The 23054-nt window shown below is 54.1% G+C and overlaps 2 protein-coding genes across 6 annotated transcripts in view; both read right to left on the bottom strand.

Annotated features, from left to right (window-relative positions):
• Positions 1-950: 950 nt before the first annotated feature.
• Slc35b1 (solute carrier family 35, member B1) lies at positions 951-7329 on the bottom strand. Its single transcript, XM_005394207.2, has 9 exons — positions 7090-7329; positions 6344-6447; positions 5631-5761; positions 5321-5351; positions 4581-4738; positions 3553-3679; positions 2432-2538; positions 2155-2308; positions 951-1174 (listed from the first exon to the last, which is right to left on the bottom strand). The coding sequence occupies exons 1-9, from the start codon at positions 7299-7301 to the stop codon at positions 1122-1124; spliced, it is 1077 nt and encodes a 358-aa protein (XP_005394264.1). The 5' UTR covers positions 7302-7329; the 3' UTR covers positions 951-1121.
• Positions 7330-9712: 2383 nt separating this feature from the next.
• Fam117a (family with sequence similarity 117, member A) overlaps positions 9713-23054 on the bottom strand; it is a 43307-nt gene continuing 29965 nt past the window's right edge. For 4 of the 5 annotated variants that reach the window (XM_005394189.2, XM_005394192.2, XM_005394190.2 and 1 more), the window contains 6 exons: positions 18676-18771; positions 16615-16725; positions 16089-16223; positions 14960-15158; positions 13800-13950; positions 9713-10907 (listed from right to left, as the gene is read on the bottom strand). In XM_005394189.2, the coding sequence (XP_005394246.1) occupies positions 10607-10907; positions 13800-13950; positions 14960-15158; positions 16089-16223; positions 16615-16725; positions 18676-18771 (993 nt within the window). In that variant the 3' untranslated portion in view covers positions 9713-10606. The remainder of the gene's footprint in view (positions 10908-13799; positions 13951-14959; positions 15159-16088; positions 16224-16614; positions 16726-18675; positions 18772-23054) is intronic. The other variant, XM_005394191.2, reaches the window with a different exon arrangement.

Genomic DNA, 23054 nt, shown 5'->3' with positions numbered 1-23054 from the left:
GGCCCGGCTGGGGGGGTGGGGGGGGGGGGGGGGGGGTGGCATGGCAGCACTCAGGAAGGAGGCCCGGCTCCCATCTGGACAGCCAAGGGCCTGGGCTGCCGAACAGATGGAGGGAAAGTTGCAGCTGGTGGAAATGCACTTTCATGTGTAAAGTTTGGTCCTCGGAGGATTGCAGTTTCCAACTCCGAAAGCAGCAGGGGGCAGGCAGCTCTGCTCCGCGCTCCGCCTTCTCCCCCATCGCCACCCAGAAAACCCGACAGGAGCTCTGTGCCAGGCCCCAGCCACCATGCCTTCTGCCAGCATCTCTTTCAACAGGCAGGCACTGGCACGGGGACACTCTGGAACAGCCAGGATGGCAGAGGACCGCGATGCTTCAGCAGCTGAAGGGGGCAGGGGAGGAGGAGGGATGGATCCAGCCTCCCCGGAGGGGACCAGGTGGTCTGAGAACAGACGGAGACGGAGGGAGGGAATCGGGAAAAGTGCATCCGTCGACCTTCCAAAGCTGTTCACCCTTCATGCCCAGATCTCCGGGGGGAGCCGGCAGCGGGGACAGGAGAAAACCCAGCGGACTGCGACACGCGGGGCTCATCTCATCCCAGCCTTGAGGCACCTCTTAAGGAGGGAGCACAGCTCTTGTATCTGCCCAGCCGGGTTTTAAGAGAAGCGATTCCTACACCCTCTGGCTCTAGCAGCCACCACCTGTCTCAGCACATTCGGAGCCTCGCCCCCGGAACCGAGCCGCTGCCACCACCGCACGATGGCTCTGCGCGCCGCTGTCACGCGAAGCCTCCTGGGGACTCACCACCCTGGCCGTGCTTGGCACACAGGAGAGCGTGGGGTCGGAGACTGAGCCCGCTTCCCCTGCCTCTGTATTTGCACTACATGGTGCTCTAAGCGCTGAGAACAGAGACTGCCCATGCGTCTTGTTATAATCCAAGCGTTGGTTTTTCTTTTTTTTTTTTATTTAGAATATGTGATTTTGCTTCCTTTGACTTAAAAAAAAAAAAGAAGAAGAAGAATGGGACCCAGCCCTGTATCACTACTGAGTCCATTTTCCCAGGAGCTGGCGCTGCCAGAGACATCAACCTAAGCTTTCTGGAGTGGAGGTAGTTTCTCTCTTCCTAGTGAGATGTCTTCTTAGCGCCTTTCCCAAACTTGGCATCAAGACCGAGACCTATAGAAAGGAGGAAACGGGCTTAGCTTTCCCGGGACATGTGAAATCCACCAGTGCCTGGACAGTCCAGTTTGGTTCTTCAAAACTGGGGCTTTACATAAATTTTGGACAGTGTCTTTTTGTAATTATCTCAGAGCTGGGTGTGATGGTGTGCGCCTACAATCCCAGCACTTGGGAGGCTGAAGCAGGAGGACTGCCACAAGTTCAAGGCCATCCTGGGCTACATGGTGAGTTCAAGGCCAGCCTGGACTACAGAGCAAGATCCTGCTCAAAAAAAAAAAAGAAAAAGAAAACTTTTTTCCTCAGAGACAAAAGAATGGCATCAAATGAAAAAAAAAAAAAATCATCAAGATACTGACTGACGTTATAGATAAAATATACAGTAAGATCAAAAGAAACTTAAAATAGTCAAGAGTTCTAAGCTGCCGGGAACAGTGGTACAGATATGGGAAGCTGAGACAAGAGGATTCCAAGTTCCACGCCACTGTAGGCAATGTAGCAAGACTTTGTCTCTAAATAAAAAGTGAAAAGGGCTGGGGGTGTAGCTCAGTGGCAGGCACCACTGGGTTTGGTCCTCAGCACCACATACACAAGAAGACCTTCTAAGCTGCTTCTCTCTGCTCAGCCAGAGCATCTTGAGTAGGTAGGGAGTAAGCATAATAATTCTGCTCTGCTCGGGGTCGGGAAGGAAGCCACTAATGAGAACAGTGTATTGGGAAGGCTGCATTAGAATAACGGTTCCTTTGCTCTTTTCTGTTGTTTTTGGGACAGAGTCTCACTACAGTTTGGACTGGCCTTGAACTCACTATGCAACCCAGACGGTCTCCCTGCCGCAGCATCCCGCCGCTGGGATGTGGGCATGTGCCGCGACGCCTGGCCACTTCCTTTGCTGCCAGGTTTTCCCTAAAATAGTTACTAACTATCAACCTGTCACTGTCCCTCCAGGTGGCCCCAAGATGCCAGCACTGGGTGCTACTTACCCAGGAACACAAGCACGGTGCCCACCCACTGCATGGGGCTGATGGGGTTGGCGAAGAGGATCACAGAAGCCAAGATCGTGAAGAACTTGCGAGTTGTGGTGATGATGGAGCAGGTCAGGGGACCAAAATATACAACTGTCATGAAGATGAAGCTCTGGAAGTAAGGCGGGGGTGTGTGAGGATGACTCCTGGCACCACCCTGAGGTCCACAGTGCCAGACCTCCTGCCTGATCCTGCCATGGCAGGAAGGCCACGCTGTCCCCACTCAAGAACTCACCTGGCCCAGGGCGCTGGTCAGGCCGAAAAGCAGTATGTTATAGATGATGGCTGGGTACCTTTCGGCGAAGCTCAAGAACTCCCAGAGCTCCCCAGTGAACAGGATTCCTAAAAGGCAATGTCAAAAGGGGAACGGTGCACCTTTTGCTGGTGGCCAGAGGTGAGGCAGCGCATGCTCCTGTCCACGGCCCGCTACAGTGCTGCAAAGGAGGCTGGGACGGAAAAGTGTGTGTGTGTGAGTACTGTCCCATCATGCACCTTTCTCAAAAGTGCGTGCGTGCATGTGGACGTGTCTATATATACACATATGTTTTTGGGGGAGTACTGGGAATTGAACCCCGAGTCTTCACACTGAGCCACATCCCCAGACTTCTTACTGTTTGAGCCAGGGTCTCACTAAGTCACAAGTTCAGGCAAGGATAGAACTTGCGATCCTCCTGGCTCATCCTCCCAGAGTGCTGGCATTAGAGACTTGCACCACCAAGCCTGTTTTTTTTTTTTTTTTTTTTTCTGATCTGAGAGACTAAAGACTTGATTTTGCAAGAAAGGCTTTGAGATTAATGAGTTACTTCTACCAAAGGGATTGAAAGCAGAGACCCTTTGATGTTGTGGAGATAGCCATCCACACATCTCTGGCTCAAGGAAGCTCCTGGCGCTAGTCACCTCGGCCACCAGCAGCACCCTCCTTTAATCCCAGCGTATTGCACACAAAAATTTCCTGCATGTGCCCAGAGTTGAGTTAGGAAACACCAACTTCAGAGAAAATACGTTCACATTTGAGCCGTATTCAGCATACACCTAAGTCTGTTTCCTCCAAGCACTATATCAATGTCTCATTTTCCTGCTGTGAGGGAAGTCTCAGACACCCCATGCCTTTTACTACGTGTACCTCCCCAACAGTGGGCACAGGTCCCCCACTTTTGTTTAACAGGCAGCAGGCAGCCCCTGCGCCATGCACGTCTGTCCAGGAAGGTTTCTCAGGGCTTGGACAGAAGGGCACAGAACCAAGTGAGAGCCTTGGCCTGTGCAAGGTCAGCACTGGCAGCTGAGCTAGGGGGTCAACCGCACAGGAGCAGTCTGCCCCCTGGTGATTCGAGGGAGAACAGCATAGCTGCTGCTTACCAGCTCCCAGGAGCAACGTGGACCAAAGGTTGATGTTCAACATCATGTGGTTGGAGCCTGTTTGGTAATGTGCCCGCATGTGGTCCTGGGAAACGCCTGTCAGTCCATCCAGGGTCAGAGACAACAGCTGGAAAGGAAAGGAAGCAGCCTGCGATGAGGTGGCCGCCAGGGCCCCTCCCTAAACCAGGACACAAGATTCTCACCCTCAGCTCCTCAAAAATCCACTGCCTGAAGACAGAGCCCTCACACAGCTGCCCTCTGGTCCCAGATGGAGAGTGGGGAGAGACCACGCTAGCTGTCCCTCTCCAGGCACCAGACTGACAGGCTCGCTGAATGCCATGATGACACTGTAAGGATAGCAGAGCTGGAAGCTAAGCGCTTCCTCACTACTGCTTTTGAGCTGGTGTCAGGGGCTAAAATAGGCTGCGGCGAGCCATCTACTTCCTCCCGTGAGAGCTGCCAAGGTTACTTCTAGCTTGGAGGAAAGTGTACGGTGTGCACAGACTGGAATCTGTGGCAGACTGCCTGGACCAGAATCCTGACTTTCCCACTTAAATAGGACGTGACGATGCAAGTGACTTCACCTCTCTGGCCTCAGTTTCTCTACCTGTAAAATGGAGATAATACCGCTTGTGTTAAGAGATTGTTGTAAAAATTAATCAATTAACATGCAGAACACTTGGAACCGCGCCTAATGCATAAGCAATGGCTCGGATGGCAGTGTCTTCGCCGCTGGCTCCCACGCCCCTTGGAAGGCCACTGGGAGTGCCACTGTACTCCTTCTTTCCAGCTCACAGAGATGTCACAACAGGAACTGCACCCAGGGCTGAGTGATCTCTTCCTCAGGAGAGCTGAGCTGTAGCTAAATATTTCAGGCTTCTCACCAGGACCTTAGCCAAGACCAGAAACGGAGACAAGGAGCACACAATCACCCTTGAGACATGTAACCGGCCTTCTGCCTGCCCGGCTGGGGCCATCCTTTGTTAAATGTGCCCGACAACGCGGCGTTCCCCAGCAGGGTCGCATACCAGGAGCAGCTCTCCGTAGCCGACCGTGTGTTCTTCCATCCCAACCACTTTCTTAGGTTTGTACATGAACAGGGCCACTCCAGCCACAATTAGCAGCACACACAGGTACTTGGCCAGGGGGTACTTCTTCTTCAGGAGGGTCACCCCAAGCAGCATGACTACAGGGGGCAGGAAAAAGTGTGGAATACTCAGGTATGCACAGGCATCAATGACCCCAGCACCCTCCTCCCAGGAGCCAAGAAAAGACTCGGGGGAAAAAGCATGTCTGAGAAGGAAGGTCTACAGCAGATAAGAGGAGAAGTGGCAGGCCGGCACCATATAATGACAGCAACAGGGCTGAGTGGAGTATAAGACAGGGAAAGAGTAGGGAACAAAGGTGGAAGGTCCAGGAAGAAACAAGGCAAGGGTGCAGAAAGAGGCTGAAAGCAAAAATTGGTCACCAAAATAGAACTCAGAGCTTGTGATGACTGTGCAGACACAAGGAACACCCACAATTACTGCCCATGTGCAGCAGACTGCGTCTCTAGCTCCCGCAGAAAACTACCCGGCTGTGTACAGCACAGGAAGTAGCACAAATGACAGACGATGGGATGGGCGGGGGGGAAGGGCTACAGCCAAGTTCCTGGGGAGAGTTATAACGGGATGGTGAAACCCAGAGGGACACAGAGTTCTAGCGGAGGGACAGAGCTTACTCCAGGAAAGGTGAGGACAGAAGATGGACATCCTCTTCTTCTGCTTACCTGGGATCGGCTTGCAGGATTTACCAAGGACCTGAAATTAAATTCAGCAAATGATTTCTGAGCATCTGTGATGTGCCAGGAACTGTGCTAGGTGCCTCGTTAAGCTGAGCAAGTATAAGGCTTATACGAGGGACCTTGGCCTCCGAAGCAGCCCCGTCACTGCCCAACCAACCACTGAAGCCCAGCCTCTCAAACGTACTCTCCTAGCATCGTTCCTTTTTATTTATTTAAGTCACAGACAGGAGGGAAAGCCCCTCGGTCCTTTTCAAGCCATTTCTGAGCCAACCCTTGTCCCACCCTGAGGTTTCACCTGAGTCGGGTAGTTGACAAACTGTAGTGCTGAGTTGCTGGAGACCATGGCACCCAGATAGGAGACAGAACAGGCAGCATAGAGCCAGCTCCGAGTACGGTCCACCCTGGCAGTGTCAAAAAACTGGATCACTAGGAGAAGACAAAAAACATACAAGAGAAACCTGGTGGGGCTAGGATGGACCACTAAGCAAAAGCTGAAGCTGTATGAGAGGAACTTGTCCGTCAAGTACGACATGAGCTATTTCTGTCTTCTTAGACTGAGAAATCTCTGAAAATTATTCAGTTCTCCAATTCCACCTAAGCCTACCACAAGATCACATGCAGAGACAGGTGGAAGTCTCGTCCAGGGACAAGGGATGATTTATCCCTGCGGCTAGTCTCCAGGGAACAAAGGAAGCTCAAAACATGTTTGAAGCTGATGCACAAAGTCAAAGAGACAAAGGGAAAAATGTTTTAAGCATTCTCAATGGGAATTTGGACCAGAGAAGATCATTCTCTGCACACTTCTGACTCAAAAGTTGGTCTGCTTTAAGAAAATAACATTTTAATCTCACTTCAAAGTCATTAGTTTTATAGTTTAGACAGAAAGGGGGTGGAGGTCGGGAAACTTAAGACCTCATCAGTTGACTGACTGAAGATTGAATCGATGCCTTACGCCCAGAATATGGGGGGGGGGGGCACCTCCCAGCAAATTACTATCTAGGTACTCACAGATCTTGGCAAACACTGCATTGATCACACACTGGATGAAGACCAAAGTTAAGGCAAAAGTGAACGTCTCCTGTTTGGCTGCCTCCCCATATTTTCCTCTTGTTCTACAATGAAAGAGAGAGGAGGATAGTATATTTCACTTACTGTTATCTAGTATCCCCAGAGCTACCGAAAACTTCGCAATTACCTTGCCCTTCCGGGTGTACAGAGAATTGGTAAGGATAACTGGGCTCATTCACAAAATGGGCTGATTTCATTGGACCTAGGAACTGACATCCTAAGCTAATATCGTTGTCTCGAAAAGAATATTCGTAAAGGACAGAGCTAGAGGAAACACGGAGAACTGGATAAAGTACCCCTGCAGGAGAAGGTATCTGAGCGGGGCAGAAAGCCCAAGGGTGGAAGAATGTCCACGAGCATCTGGAAGTTCCAAAGCGGGGCTGGCTCAGGTCACGGACACCTGTTTGGGGTAGGAGTCCCAGAATCCTGGAACCACCAAAGGTAAAAACAGCTAAAGGAAGAAAAATAACCAGGTCTCGACACCACAAAGGGCAACGCTGGCGTTTTTTAATTATAGGGAAGGTTCAGCCGAGGACGTAGATTAGATAGAGGGACACCGGTAGCGCCAGAGACCCGCGGGGGAGGACCACAGGAAAGCCCGGGGCGAGCGACGAGTCCTGAGAACCGAGCCTGGCAGAGGGGCCGGGCGGGGCAATGCCTGCCTGCCCCCTCGGGAGTCCACTCACATTTTTTCCTGCAGGATCCCATAGTAGAAATAACAGACAAAGACACCCAGGAAGCAGAGCGGCAGGCGCAGCCGGTCGGGCACCAGGGATTTGCTAGAGGCCATGAGACGCCCAGACGAGCCGACTGCAGACCCGCTCACAGCCTGCAGCGGGAGCGGCGGCGGCGGGGACAGCTCCAGGCGGACATCGCCGACCGGCGGCAGGGGCCTCATAGGAGCTGCATGCGACCGCCGCTCAGTAGGGCCCAGGAGCCACCTCCCGAACTGCCAGCTCAGGCTTGCCAACAGGAAAACGCCTCAAAACCCAGAAACCATTTTCTAGGAAAGAAGACTGGCTGTGGGGCCTTGGCTCCATTCCTGGTGGCCAGGAGCGGCAGCTGTTTTGAGGTTGGGACCTCCGCTTCGAGATTTTTCCGATCAGGCAACTCTAAGGACGACTACGACCCAGGGCTCGGTGGGGTGGCTTAGGCGATTCTTGGACGTGGAGTGATGACGTATAAGGATGTGGATGTCACTGATTGGATGCGCTGTGCCAAGATTAAAATGCGGGGCAGACAGGAGGAGGTGCAGCTTGCCGGGCAAATCAAATTGTCTTTACACCGGTCGGCCGCTAGGCTTTTGCTGGGTCCTAACTCCAAGAAATTCTTAATGGCACCCTAGCGCCCTCTAGCGCTTCCCAGCATCATAACTCCACCCCGTCACATCATCATTATGCTCCCAAAAGAGGTGCAGTAAGCTTCTGCTAGGTCAGGACCCTCGTCACTTAAAGAAATTTGCAGACCTATATGTGTCGCCTAAATTCTGAGCCCTAGTTTTCCCAGTCTGTAAGCTAATAGTTAATAGTAACAGCCTCCCTCCCCCATCGCCCCTTCACTGCTCTGATTAGATGAGCTGAGGTTTGTCAGAGTGTTTTATAAACTGTAAAGTGTGCTGTGCAAATTTAAGGTATTACTGGTCATTACTGTTTCTCAACTCTGATCTTATTTCCTCACATCCTGGAGTGGGAAATGCAAGCTTATTTAAATGAATTTATTGTAAGGACTTCCAGTTCACCAACAATGAAGCAAACCCTTTGGGTGCACCCTGTAACCCTGGGGTGCTTTTCCCTTTTGAGAGCCCCCTATTAATCCAAGTGTTGGGTCTCCACCTGGGAGGAACTGTCGGGGTTAGACTGACACCAGGTCTTTTCATTACCAGCTGAAAACCCTGACCTCCAGTATCTCTCCCCACCTTAATAATGGGCCCAGTTCTTGAGACAGGGTCTGGCTATGCAGTTCAGGCTGGCCTTGAGCTCACTTTGTAGCCCAGGCTGGTCTTGAACTTGCAATGATCCTCCTGCCTCAGCCTCCTGAGTGCCGCAATTACAGGCATGCTCCACCATGCCCGGCCATCTGAAAACCCGGACCTCCAGCATCTCTCCCCACCTTAATAACGGGCCCAGTTCGCAGGCGCAGGCGCCGTGGGACTCGCGGCTGCTCTTCCAGCATCCTGCTCCACTGGCACAGCCTGAGGCGAAGGAAGGAAGCACTGGGCAGCACCACACCCACCGCTGGGAGCCTGACTCACTAAGGCTTTGGGGGCAAGCCAGACATTCAGGGGGAGGGAAGGGCAAGAGGAGATAGGGTCTGTCCCCAGCCCTGTTCCCTTTCCGATGGGAGGAGGAGGAACGCCCCACACATTTGCTGCTCTGTCCTGTGGCTTACTTTACTGAATCAGCTGGCACCTTCAAGGAACCAAACAGTGGCTGGTAACAGACCCGGATTCTGGTCCCGGATCTGCTTTTTTACCAGCTGGGACCACAAACAATTTACTTGACCTCTGAATCAAGTTTCCTCCTGTGAAATTAACAGGAATGTGACAAGCAGGAGAGCGCTATGGTTAGAAGTATGGGCAATAGATTCAAATGATCCTTTCCTCGACTTTGTATGTTTTTTGGGGAAAGTTATTCAGTCTATTTTTGACCTTCCCTCATTAATACAGTGAGATTTACCACATCTCTCTCATTAAATGGTTGTCATAATTTAATGACATTTTATGGAAAGCACCTAAGGTGGCATCTAGTGCTTTATCAAGCCAATAAATGGTAGTTGGGACAGCCTGGCCAAGGGATCTGTCCTGAGGTCTCATGACACAAATACACCTGTACCTGTTATGACTGCCCCTGCCGTGGTCAGCTTTCCCCTAATACAGCAAGGATAATAATCTTTTGTGAGAATGTTTTGTAAATTCCAAAGCACTACAGAATGTGGGGGTGAGCTGGGCATGGTGGTACCGCCTGTGATCCCAGCACTTGGGAGGCTGAGGCAGGAGGATCGTTGCAAGTTTGAGTCCAGCTTGGGCTATAAAGTGAGCTCGAGGCCAGACTCACGGAAGAATGGGGGACTTCCTCAATGACTCCTCCAGGACACAGCACACTTTCCATTCTGGACAGACCTTTCCTAGGTGTGTTTATGGGTCTTGGGGATAAAGTGTCAGCATGGTGTCCATCCATCCAGCACCCAGACCAGCGTAATTATGTGTGAAATAAGGCCTCTTTCCCTTGAAGACAGGGGGAAGTGATCAATATACTATCCTTCCCCTCCACCCCGCTCCTCCCACCCTAGGTATTTAACAGGACCTCAAGCTGCTGGGAATACTTATTTATTTATTTGGTCTGTTAACACCAAGATCTGCAAAAAAACAACCTCTAAACACAAGATAAGAAAACTCGAACATTAACATTCTTCAGTTTTCTGTAAGCTCTGCAGTACGGAAAATATACAAACTTCAAACAGCTGCAAAAATAGTGTCTTTGGGAGAAAATAGAGTTTCTACATTGATACAAGAAAAATAGGCATTTTTCTAATCCAACCCAGCCCGAGGGCAGTGGAGAGGGCACAGCCACCACTTGCCACCGAGAGGAATGCCAGCTCTTCCTCTCCTCACCACCCACCTGGGGTCGGGCCGCTGCTTAAGACAATCTTTAGTCAGGGTGAACATGAGATGAAAATGCCACTTGGGAAAATGCTTGGTTGCCCCCTCTGTCAGCAGCTGAATGGGTCAAGTGTCCTGGCCGTCTAGGGCCGCTTTGGTCAGCGCCTCCAAAGCGGGAGGCGTGGGGACGGGGTTTGTGTCTTCTGGTCTGCTCTTCTGTTGTCCCTGGAGGTGGACGGGGAAGGAAATCTGTCACCAGCTTCCTCCAGGACAATGACGAGAGCTTCCTAGAAGTCGTGCAGACTCACACCCTGGGGTGGGGGACGGGGGACTCAAGGTCTTCTGGCTGAGTGTCTACCAAGAGAGGGAAGGGGCGGGGACACGGGTGCGAGTTGTGAGCCACCAGCCGCGAGTGAAGAAGGCAGGTCCCCTCACGTTCACACGGGCTGGTGTCCATCAGAAAGAGGACCCAGGGCTTTGACACAATTAATGAAAGTGCTCGAAGGCCTAGAGGGAGGGGGTTCTCCATCCCTCAGCTCGGGAAGCTAGAGTGGCCTGCCACCAAGGCACTGGTCTCCATGGTAAAGTGGGGGGGGGGTGTCCCCTCAGACCACCAGGGAGCTCTGGAAAAGCACGGACTCTTCTGATGGTGGGGTGCGCTGCCATGGCTCAAATGGCAGTGGGGAGGCCTTGGAGGCCTCTGGATCCTTCCGAGGTGGGGCCCTGGGGCTGGCGGGGGGCAGGGGAGAGCCTGGGCTGGAGGGGCAGTTCCGGAAGATGAAGCCCATGCTGGGGAAGAGGGGCTTCATCAAGCTGACGGGGCAGAAGGCCGAGCCGGTCGGGTTGAAATGGACTTTGTTCTTGTCAGGACAGGAAGTCAGGAAGGCCAGGTCAGGACCTGGGGACCTGGAGGATGGAGAGAGACACAGACCCACACGTACACAGAGAAACAGCCAGTGAGTAAGGGTGAGAGACATCGCCACAGCAAGGCGCCAGGGGAGCTGGGTCTCTGGCCAAACAGCGCGGTAACTTGGCCAAAACGTGAAAGGGTACAGTCTTCAGACCCCTGGGGTCTCCACTGTGTTTTGTTTCTGGTGTTGAGACTGAACCCAGCACCTTCACACTGAGCTACACCCCCGGCCTCTTTTTATTTTCTTGAGACAGTTGCTAAGTCACTAAGTGGCCCAGGCTGGGCTTGAACTTTCAATTCCTCCTGCCTCAGCTTCCCTGAGTGATGGAATTATAGGCCTGCGCCACCATATTGCGCTTCTATTGTTTTAAATATGGCTAAGCAACAGGAAATACCTTCAGCTTGAAATAAGGGTAACTTCCAACAGGGTGATTCCAGAAGAGACCAGTGACCAGGGACGAGGGACCTTTTCTTTTCAAACACAGGACCTTGCGCTTGCCAGGTAGGCTCTGTGCCACTGAGCTACATCCCCTGCCAGGGACCTTTTCAATGCAAAGATTTCATCAGGGAATGATGGTGTTTCATTTCAGGGCAGAGCCAGGCACGGTGACTTTGTAGGACTCTGGCCTAAGGTGGAAGCGCAGCTTAGCCCCGTGGACAGTGTACATCAGCTAATTCTCTGTCACGGGTGAGAGCACGGATGCACCGTTCTGCACGTTGCAGGATGTTTAGGGGCATCCCTGGCCTCTGCCCATTGGGTGCCAGCAGTACCGTACCCTTGCTGTCTCTTGACACTGCCAGATGTCTCCTTAGGGGCAAAAATGTCTCCTGTTAAATCTATGGGCCTCGGGAATCTAAGTCATGAACACATTTGCAAGGCGAAGGAATAAAGCGTAGCAAGGACCATGAGCAAAGTACTCAGGCCTCTGGAGGAGCCAGCTCCTAACTCGCCCTGTGGCCTCGGTCCTCGCCATGGCTGTCTCACCTCGAATGTGGGAACAACCAACCCTGCCCTTCTGGGCAGCTGGGGGAAGTGGAAGCGGGAGGTTGGTGCTCGAGTCCCTGGGTAAAATCCTTGTGATGAAGAGCAGCTGGTCAGGGCTGGAAGGCCAGGCAGCTGCTGGCAGGGCGGCTTCCGGTGGGAAGACAGTGGGAGGTGGCACTGTCATTCATGTCACCAAGGGCTCCCACTGACTACTTTTTTTTTGAGACACGGTCTTATTGGTCTTATCACATAGTTCAGGCTTGGCCTTGAACTCATGGCACCCCTCCTGTCTCGGCCTCCCAAGTGCCAGGATATGGGCATGTGCCACCATGCTGGCCCTTTCTCTTTTTTCACTTTTTATGGACATACAGCGTATACAAACAATAATATACTCTGAACAGATTAGTATGTTCATTTCCATTTTAATCCTGAATTCTAATAATCCAAGGCCCCCAAGAGAAAAGCAAGGTGTGAGAAGGGCAGAAATCTGGCGGAGAGTGAGAAAGGTGGCGGGCAGTGCCAGGCCACGTGCCAGGGCTGTGCGGGGAGGGGGGGGTCACAGCAGCAAGGCGTTGCCGGGCAGAAAGGTCACTCTATGGCGGGGGGCGGGGGGGTACCGGCAGGAGAGAAGACCAAGCACCGCTCGAGGAACATGAGCGCAACCAGCACGGCCCTGAGCAGCTTGACTCCTTCCCTGGGAACCCAGGTGACCTAAGAGGGGACAGCAGCTAAGAAGAGGAGGATGTGGTAAGAATCACTATCCACATGAACTTTCCAGTGGGAAAGCTGGTAAAATGAAGAGACCCCATGAGCTGCAGCAGAGCAAACCCAGGGCATCTTAGAAAATAACCGATGATCAGCACCTCTCCTACGGGGAGGATGCGGAGGCAGGAAGCCGGGGAAGGAGACTTGCAGATGGCTGCAGGCATTAGGAGTCTGGGGAAGAGCTGGGACAAGCAACAGCCTGGTTTCTACCAGCAGGGCCAGGTGGTGACCACTCAGCTATAACATGGCAGCGGGCAGCGAGGGACAGGAACCCAGGCCTGCTCGAGCTACGCAAGGCGGCCTCTTCCCTCCACGCTCAGAGGATCCAGGGCCGGAAGGGACACTGAGCAGCAGCACCAACAGTTGCAAAGCTCCTGCTGGTGGCAGATCGCTCCGGAACTCTGAGCCAGAGGCTGTGCGTTCCTCATCTGAGATACAAATGGTGCCCTCAGCTCCTGACCTAGTGCCAGCTATGGCGTCACTGGCACACCCTGACTCCACTTCCTGGCTGCCATCAAACCACAGCTGCCAGTACAAATCTGCCCTGGTGAAGATGACGCCAGAAGATGACGCTTCTGGAGCGCCCGGCTCTCGATTCTCTGCCACTGGGAGGGAACTATAAGAATCAGCAGAAGAACGGCTTCTGAAATACTCAGTCAGGTTCTAGAATACACTACAGTCCTGACTTGCAAGACTGGAAGTTTCTGTCTGGGAGTTCATGACACCTGAACTACTACACCGCACGGTGAAGGACTAGTGCGTGTGCTGTCTGTCTGTCTGTCTCCCTCTCTGAGGGTGGACTAGCAAATTCCCACACCTTTCCCAGGAGTGAGAAAAAATATAAGAAACAAAGGGCGTAGGTTTCGGGTATCTTTCCTTCCCAGCGCTTGCTGCCCCTGTGGCTGGCGTGCGGGAGGGAGCGGGTTTCTATGGAGACAATGATAAGCGAAGATTTAACAGCTCCAAGTAGGTAATGTCAACACGTTTGATCATGGAAAAACTGCAATACTGATCATCTGATGCAGATACCGCTGCTAGAGGAGCGCCCAAGGCTGACGACGGGCCTGGGAGCGGGGTCACACGGGGCAGCCCCCTCAGGGTCCCGCCCTCGCCCACACCACCCATCGCAGGTACTCACGTCGCCTCTTCAAACGCACGCACTCGCTCACAGCCTTCCGGGGGCTCCCGCTTGAAGACATAGCTGCGGTTGGGCTGAGGGGAGGCGGCAAAGGCGAGGACTGGAGACGGGCTGCCGTCTTCCACGGAGGCCGGGTGGCCCGGAGAGGAGGCTGCGAACAGAGCAAGGCTGAGTGCGGTGGGGACAAGGGACAGTCTCTGCTTTCCTGGGTGGCACAGCGTGAGGCTGGGAGCTACTCGACAAAGGAGCAGTGGCTATGCTAATAAGGCTGGTGTGTTTTACACTGCGCCTTCCAAAAACCTCACAAATATCAATCGCCTTTAATAATACTAATGCACAGCTGAACTGATGGGAAAAGAAATTCACACCAATCCTGCATCCCCAAGAGGCAGGTGAGGACTGCAGCTCTACAGAAACCTTATCTGCTGTCCCTCACTGCTGTCACCCTGCCAGCCCGCACACTGCCGCTTCTCCTCGCTGCAGTCCTAAAACCTGTCCCTCCATCCAGACAGCGCTGCCGTCCCAGCTCTGAAGGGCAATCTTTACACAACCCCACTTAGAGGATAGAACTCCTCTGGCTTTTCCCTCAGCCAAGGTACTTTGCCTAGGTTGCAAACACTGACTTTATCTGTGTGCCATTCATTCCTCGGTAGCCCGTGCTCTATTTACCTCTGTGTCCCAAGCCCAGGCCCTCGACCTGCCCACCTCCTGGGGCTGCAGTAAGCGGAGGGCACGTGTGAACAGGGACACCCCAGCTTCCCACTACAGCAGGCTGAACTTCAGCCCTAAACACTAAGCCGAAGATATTGCTCTTTTGGGTTCCAGTGAAGATGAAGCATAAGTAAGGGTGCAGAGACTTTATAAACTACAAACCAGAATGCGACAGAAAGGGACCTTTTTTTTTTGTCTTTTTGAGATAGGGTCTCACTATGCAGTGCAGGCTGGCCTTAAGCTCACTTTGTAGCCCAGGCTGGTCTCGAACTTGCAACGATCCTCCTGCCTCAAAGGGAACCATTATTATCATTGTTGTTACAGTGTGCAGAAAGAAGATAAGGCACAAAGATATTCTGGTGGTCTGTAAGTGATTTGGCCGGGTCTCTGGGTCTCCATAGAGCCTCCACAGCTCAGGTCAGCCCTGCTGCCTCAGCACTGTGCCTTACCTTTGTCATTGGGGACGGATGCCAGCTCCTCAATGGCACCCCGGTGGTCCTCGTGGCTGGCCCTGCCAGAGGGCTGGGGGGATGCCAGCAGCATGGAGGGAGAGCTGGCAGGGTTGCCTGGCTCCAGGAGGAGGGGATGATCACAGCTGCCACTCTGGGGAGGAGCCGGGGCACGGTGCCCATCAGGGACCTCAAGGATCTGACGAGGAAGGAGGGGAGAGACTCTCAGCCCTGACTTTCCAGGCCTGCCGCTCTGCAGTGGCCCTGAGGGTACGCCCTGTCCTCTCCTTCTCGGCTCTATTGCAGCTCACAGTGACCACTGAACGCCATCTCCTCAAGACATTCACTCCCAGCCTCCCCTCTAGGGGCCCCCCTTGCTTCTCCTGTAGCACCCTGTTCTTTCCCCCCAGACAGGCTATCACGATAATCTCACATCCCTGTGGTGGGGTGGTGTCGCCCGAGCAGTCTGTGAGCCCCAGAGGGCAGGTACCTTCTGTCTGCGGGGCTCTGGGGCGACGTACTGGAACAAGGCACCAGGACTCTGCCAGTGCTATGCATCGTGTCAGGACAACATGCCAGTGCCCGTCACAGGTGAAATACCCGTGTGCATGTGTTTGGGGGTACATGAAATCCTGCATATGCCCCAATTAAAAATTAACCAGCAGGTAAATCATAAACTGAGGAGTGTGTGCGCTGGAATTCTATTAGTACTGCCTAATGGGCTCCCTCGCTGGCCTGCAGAGAAGGTAGCACATAACTCGGCCTGGGGGGAGAGGGGCAGCAGATGGCCACATGGGGGCAACTGGACATGAAGGACGAAGGATGGACGCGTATCACCAGGTAGAGACAGCAGGAGGGCCGTGGCAGCGTGGCCGTAGGGTGGCATGAGCTGTGGCACAGGTGGTGACGGTGCCGAGGACTCCGGGAACATGGGCTGGCAGTGTGGCTTGCCTGTCCACCCCGGCTGGGGACGCTGCTCTCCATTCACCACCCAGGCCTTCCCCAGGTGCACCCCCATGCCCCCGCCGTCCCCAAGCTCGGCCCATGGTCCTCTGCCCATGTAGCCACAGCCCGAGAGGCCTAGGCAATGACGCCCCGACACTGCCACCCGTGCCTCCGGGACACTCACCCTCAGCAGCTCCTCGTCTCCTTGCTCCTTCACGAACACCTCCTCCAGCTCTTGGTTGAGCCCCTCCAGGCTCCTGTGCAGGCAGGGGCTGAGTCGCAGGACCGGGGACCCCGCAGGGAATGTGGGAGGGGACACCTGAGGAGGGGGTGAGTGAAGTGATCACCCGAAGCCCCCCAAGCTCTGCCCCATTATCCATCCTGACTGGAGACAGCAGCCATGTCCACCCACACGGCAGCACCAAGCGAGGACAGGGAGCTCTGGGGCGGCCACAGACTGCAATGGTCCGCTCAGTGGGGTTTTCTGCACACTTTAGAGCTTCGAGAGGTCTAGCGCTGTTCTGGGTCACTGTCTCAGACACACGGTGCTGGGGCGGAGGAGATGCACGTGCAGAACAGCAAGGAGCCCTTCTGATGCCACTCAGACACACACGTGGCCACAAACGCATGCTCCATGGGGGGGCTCGGTAACTGCCAGGCTCCACAGAATTCTGTGGCCGCCATGGAGACAAGTGGGGGACAAAACTCACCCTCAGCGCCCCCCGCACCGCGTGGTCCCCTTGGAGTGGGGAGCCCCGCTCCTTCTCTTTCCCGCTGCGGCTCAGCTTCGTCCGCTGCAGCTGTTGCTTCAACTTGGTGATCTGGCAGCCAGAGAGAAGGACAGGAGGGGCCCGTGAAGCAACGCAGAAGGGTGCTGGGTCCCTCCTCCCGGAGGCAGCCCTGCCACAGGCCCCCCGGGGGGACACAAAAGGGACATGGAATTTAATCTTCCATCTCAAACCCTCGAGACGGGTTATTCAGATATGCTGGACACCTTGTCAACCTATTATACCTATTGCATTCTCAGGACTGCCATGCATTCCATAGGCAGATCGGGCTCCAATAAATTCAAAACATGCAACTCTGGGGTCATTTTGTCTTTCACAGATGGCAAAGTTGTGGATACCACTCCAAAGTAGCAGCGTCACGGTGTTTCTGAATGCCCACTGCAGTTCCAGCCTCAAAGCACCCAACGAACCACCCAAAGGCCTGAGGCCATGAAGGGTGGACACGTGTCCCTCCCCCACTTAAAGCTGACTACACTGTGTAAGCATCAGCTCTCTAGAAGGAAGACCCTACTGTGTAGGTGCCCACATCCGGTGACGATTCCGAATGCCCTCCCTGTCACAGTTACAATTCTGGACCTTCCTGACCTCCCCTGACGAGTGCTCATGGGAACAGAGCTATATAAAGCCGAGCTTACAGGGAATCCGGGGAGTAGATCGGCCGCCTATAGCCAGAAAACTTCTGACCACAGCCCTGAAGAACATGCTTTTCTTTGTTTTGTTTTTCTCTTTTTGAGACAGTCTCCCTATGTAGTTCAGACTGGCCTTGAACTTGCTATGAAGCCTTGGCTAGCCTTAAACTCATGGCTTTCCTGCTGCTTTGGTCTCCCAAGTGCTGGGATTATAGATGTGTGCCACCACGCCCGTCTTTTTGTTTTGTTTTTTTGACACAAGGTCTCACCGTGGAGTTCAGGCTTGAATTCACTGTGTAGCTTAGGTGGGCCTTAAACTGGCAGTGATCCCCCTACTCAGCCTCGTGGGTGCTGGGATTAGACTTGCACCACCATGCCTGGTTTAGAAAGTGCTTCTCAGCTGACCGTTGCCACGATTCATTCCATGAACCCTACCCTGAGTGTGAATAATTTGCCCACTCTGATCATGGAAGATTTTAAGTGTTTTTTTATTTTTTATTTTTATTTTTATTTTTTTGGCTTTTTTCCGGTACCGGGAATCAAACTCACGACCTTGCGCTTGCCAGGCAGGTGCTGTGCCGCTGAGCTAAATCCCCAGCCCCTTAAGTATTTTTTAAAATGTCCTTGTAAACTTGCATGTAACTACTCCATATTTTCTTTCTTTTTTTTTTTTTTTTTTTGTCTTTTTGAGACAGGGTCTCGCTATGCAGTTCAGACTGACCTTGAGCTCACTTTGTAGCCCAGGCTGGTCTTGAAGTCACAACGATCCCCCTGCCTCAGCCTCCCAAGTGCTGGGATACTACTCCACATTTTCTTACTCTTCTCAGCAATGAGAAGCACAGGAGCAACTTCCTTTTGGGATGGGGATGAGGAGGAGTCTTGGCCTGACCCTCTTAGAAGCTGCCACATGACCACCAGAGGAGCTGGCTTGGGAGCCCTGGAACCCCAGCCGATGGCCTTCTCTACTCAACCTCAACGCCTGCCGCCCTCCTGGGGCCAAAGGAGAGTGAGGACAAAGCGTGCGTCCCCTTCTTTGAAAATAAGGCTGGTGAACAATTAAGTAGTCAGTGAGGCTGGGGGCTCCTACTCCCAGGGACTCATTTCCTGGCTTCTCCCGGCCACCAAACCACTTATCCTGATCCAGCCTTCAAGCTGCACAACAGAAGCTCTAGTCCTGTGCCTGGCTGTGGCCTGGCCATCCCTCACAGGGGCTCTGGGCTCCTAAGAGCAGCCATCTGCACAGGAAGGGCCGGGAAGGTGCGAGTCGATCGCCCTCTGGAGCAGGGGCCTGGTGTGGAGTAGGGGTTGGAGAACAGACGGCCACCCTGGCCACGGAGTCCAAGTGGGCAGGTACCTCTTTCCGGTGGTCTGTGCTGCCCCAGGATGCTGAGCGCTTGTGTGTGCAGGAGCTGGCCCGCTCACCTTCTAGCTCTTGCCAGGACAGGGGCGTCTGTCGGGGGAAAACAGTGACATTAGCCAGGTGTGGTGATGCACAATTGTAACTCCAGCACTCAGGAGGCTGAGGCAGGAGAAGTGCCATGAGTTCAAGGCCAAGCTGAGCCGTAGAGTGACCTTAAGTCCAAACTCAACGACATAGGGAGACTCTGTCTTTTAGCCCCACCGCCCCTCTCCAAAAAAAGGAAAAGCACACAGACAGCTCTTGCAGGCAGGCCCAGGAAATAGACACGGTTTCCTCCTTGCGTCTGCGCATCCTCTTCCTGAACACACCCAGCCTGCTTTTCCTTCCAAGCAGAGCCACCTGCATGGCCTCTCCTGGTTTATGACCTTGTGGTGGCCCAATGGATCCACTCCTCTCTTCTCCGTGCTGACCTGCGTACGGGTATCGGACCCTGCATTACTCCAGGTGCTCCCGACGAGGGAGATAAGCCCCACCTCCTCTCCTAACCAGCTCCAAAAGAGCATGGGCTTGGCAACCTCGGCGTTCTTTATTGTCTGTGCCTAGCACAGGCCTGGGTCCTGGGAGCCTAAGGAAAACAAGCGAACAGATATGACTCCTGGAAGGTTTCACTTGGTAAAACAGGAAAAAGGTCAACACAGCCCCCCTCTGCATGTCTCCCAGTGAAGAAAAGGCTCCTTACTGCTCAGAGCTTCCAGGCTCGTGCCCTGTGCTTTCTGCACACAGAATGACATGGGGACCTCAAAGTCCTCCTGAATGCCCAGGAAAGAGACATGTTCAGAGAGGAAGGCGGCAGACTTCTGAAGCCAGCCCTGACTTCTGACCTCGCTGGGGCTTACTGCTCCTGCTTCCCCTGGGCCTGGCCTGCCGTGCCCCTCCCCAGGAAGGACTCTTGCTCTGCCATCCTCCTTCCGCTGCCGCACAGACACGTGCCAAGATGGAGAGAGGGGAGTTGCAGAACCACTTCCCAAGCTCCCACCGAGGGAGGAAGCCGCTGGCTCACAGCACGAGGTCAAAGAGGCCCAGATCCCTCCCGGCACTAACATCCCTGCCTCCATTCCAAGGGAGGGGCCGAGAGAAGCGCCCCAAGGGGACCAGTTCCCCTCTAACTTCTGTGCACAGGCTGCCAAAAACCCGAGGGCCTGGGAACCAGCTCCTCCAAGAGATCTGCTGACCTCCCCCAAGAGGATGCTGCAAACAGGGGCGGATGAGGGGGGGACACAACTACTCACTACCAACAGCTGCAAGAGGAGCTTGGTGGGGCAGTACGAGGGGGACTGTGACAGTGGTGGCTATGTGCCATGACAGCTGCGCCAGAGCGGCCACTGGGGATCAAGTCCCTGGCTCTCGCTGCTCCCAGCTGCCCACTGAGCAGGGCTTTGTGACATGGCCAAGGTGAGACAACCCTGGCCTAAGTTCCTCCTTGTTGCTGGAGACTCACCCCTGCGTTAGTGCAGGCATGCCCCCTGAAGCCCTGGGATGCCGTGTCTCCCAAAGCCAGGGTGTCAGAGCCTCAGCAAGGGTGCCTGAATGTGCAGCTGAGGGAGGAAGAGGCCCATCTCCCCTGCAGCCACCTGGACCCTGGGGACCCAGAGCACCCTCCCTTTCCAGGGCACCAAGCCACACCTGCAGGTTACTAGCTCAATAGTCAAATCCTTGAGTCTCACACAAAGCCTGTCATCCCCAGAAAAGTGGCACATGCCCGGAAGAGGCCACAGAACAGAGACGACAACAGTGAAGGTGGTGATGCCGTTCCCTGCCCCCTGGGAAGGTACTGAGCTCTCACTTGGACTGCTACCCACCACTAACTAGCATCTCTTCACTCTTCAGCTCCCTGTCTTCTGGGACACGCGGAGGGAGGAGACATGCGTCTACACAGGAATTCAGAAAGGGTGTGGAAATCAGCGCAGCTGGGATCATCTCCTCGCCCAGTGCAGTTACCCACCCCTCTCTGCGTAGCAACAACGCTGGCCACTCAGTAGATGCGCGTCTCAGGCCATCGCTTCGTCTTAGCACCCACCCCAGGCCCTGGGTGTCAGCATCCTCCCCCTATCTCAGGGGCTTTCTGTCTTGCCAGGGCAAAGCCATCTCCATCTCCTTTTTGGACCCCATCCTTTAGGCCTGGTCTCTCCGTGCAGGATGACTGACCCTAGGGCCACCCTGGCCTTGTCCTTGGGGAGCCGTCCTGACTTGTCTCCTTGGGCTGGGTGTTCCTCTGCTCCATGTCCCCTCTGTGCAGATGGGCTCGGGGTGTACGTCACTCGGACACTTCATAAACAGTTGCTAGATGTATACAGTGTGCCAGGTCCCGCTCCAGATGTGGGAGGCCCAATAATGCTCAAAACCACAAACATCCCTACAGCTCACACTGGGTACAGGGCCACCGGTGAAATACTAACGTGTGCTGGAGCAAAGGGGACAGCACTCCTGGGCAGGGGGACACAGTTTAAACTGCCAGGGAAGTCTCTGGTGAACGGGTAGCATGCGAATAGGGGCAGGATGGAGAGGGAGTGGGGGCCGCGGGCATCTGACGTAAGGTGGCAGCAAGTGGAAAGTGGGGCAGCCGGGTGTGTGAGGACCCTGAGGTGGTAGGAGGGTGCGGCAGAGACCAAGTAGCAATAGAGGAGGTCATAAGTGTGACAGGTTAAAAGCAATCCATAGCAGGGCGGTGGTTTTTCTTTCCTATTCTGTGCTTTTCAGGATTTTGCAAGCGGTCTCTGACGCTTCCCAACCCCTACAGGCAATAATATTATTCTTCTAGTTATAAAATGAGATATACCCATAGGACAAAATATCAAAAGGTTATAAGCAAAACCAAGTGTAACTGGTGTATTGTAGAGTGAACATATAAGATCATTATTTTTTTCCTAATCCTTCAACCATCTGTTGAATTCCCCTGAATAAACAAATGGGGGGGGGAGCCTCCAAAGATATCAAAAACCCATAAACGTTACCTTATATGGCAAAGTGTTTGCAAATATGATTTAGCTAAGGATCTTGAGATAGGAGGATGGTTCTGGGATTATCTGAGTGGGCCCTAAAGGACATTTGCCATTCCAAGTGTCCTTGTAAAAGAGGCACAGAGGGGTCACACAGACACAGAGAGAAAGAGGAGAGGTGACCAGGGAGGCTGAGTGACCATGTGGGCTATGAGCCAGGGAGGGCAGGCAGCCCTGGAAGCTGGAACAGGCAGAGCACAGACTCTCCCCAGAGCATGCCGGGAACACGTGACCTGGCCGGCACCTTGACCTCCCAGCCTGCTCAGACTGAACTGGCCTTCTGGTCTCCGGAGCTGTGAGAGATTAAACATCTGCTGTTAAAACTACTAAGTCTGAGGTGATTTGTTAGCGCAGCCTCCAAATCCTGACCTGGCAGGATGTCCTGTATTTGAAGCCGTTCCCATGTGCCTCTGAGTGTCGCTAAGGCAGGTGTGTTCACAGGTGTGGGCTTTACCCACTTGCACTGGACCAGGCACATCGGGTGGGCACCACGCCCCCATATTTCCAGTGCCCCAGTAGGCCAAAACCCTCCCTGCCACAGAAGTTGGGATCAAGATCTCCTCAGGGCACAAAAAGTCACAGTGAAGGAAAGCCCACCCCTTAAAGAAGTAGCCACGGTAAGGGTCACGGCAGCAGGGCGGCACTCGAGTGGGCATTCAAGATGACCCCTGGGAGGCAAAGCAGAGCTGGAGCAGGACGACGCGAGTCCTTTTTGTCAAGGGGCCTCACGCACCATGACACACTTCGGTCACCCGTGGCCCTGGGGCAGCAGCCGAGGCAGAAGTGGGCTGCTTCCTACCCTCGAGGGGCAGCGGCCAGCTGTACCGAGGATGCTTGGATTGCACAACACTGGACACAGTTGCGCTGAGGCAGCCTGGGATTCTGAGGTCCCTGAGCAACGTGCAGCAGGATCCCTGGGCATGGGGCACAGGACAGCCTCCAAAAAATCCGCCTGCTATGGTGAGGAGCAGCAAAAGGATGCGGCCAGAAGGAGCAGAAAACATCTCTCAGCCTCCAGACCAGCTAAATTCCCACCTAGACCCCGTGAGCAGAGGCAGTGAAGCGCTGGCCATGCTGTGCCCCCAGCGTTCTTGGCACCCGAGCACGCTCCTCACGCAGACAGGGCTGGCTCTGGAGCCATCGCACCCGTGTGGGGGCCCAGCGTAGCGCCCGCCCGGGGACTCTGTGACGTGCTCCGGTTCAGCGGGGACTCAGCCCTTAGGACTCTGGCCAAAGAGCAAGGCAGGGAAAGGCTCTGAGGGTGGTCCGCTGGCCAGCACTGAGAACTCCAGCTGCAGGTGGCTAAGGCCACCATCT

The sequence above is a fragment of the Chinchilla lanigera genome, unplaced genomic scaffold (assembly GCF_000276665.1).
Source record: "Chinchilla lanigera isolate Chin_1 unplaced genomic scaffold, ChiLan1.0 scaffold00050, whole genome shotgun sequence".
Classification (NCBI taxonomy): domain Eukaryota; kingdom Metazoa; phylum Chordata; class Mammalia; order Rodentia; family Chinchillidae; genus Chinchilla; species Chinchilla lanigera.
This window is presented reverse-complemented; position numbering and strand designations above follow the sequence as displayed.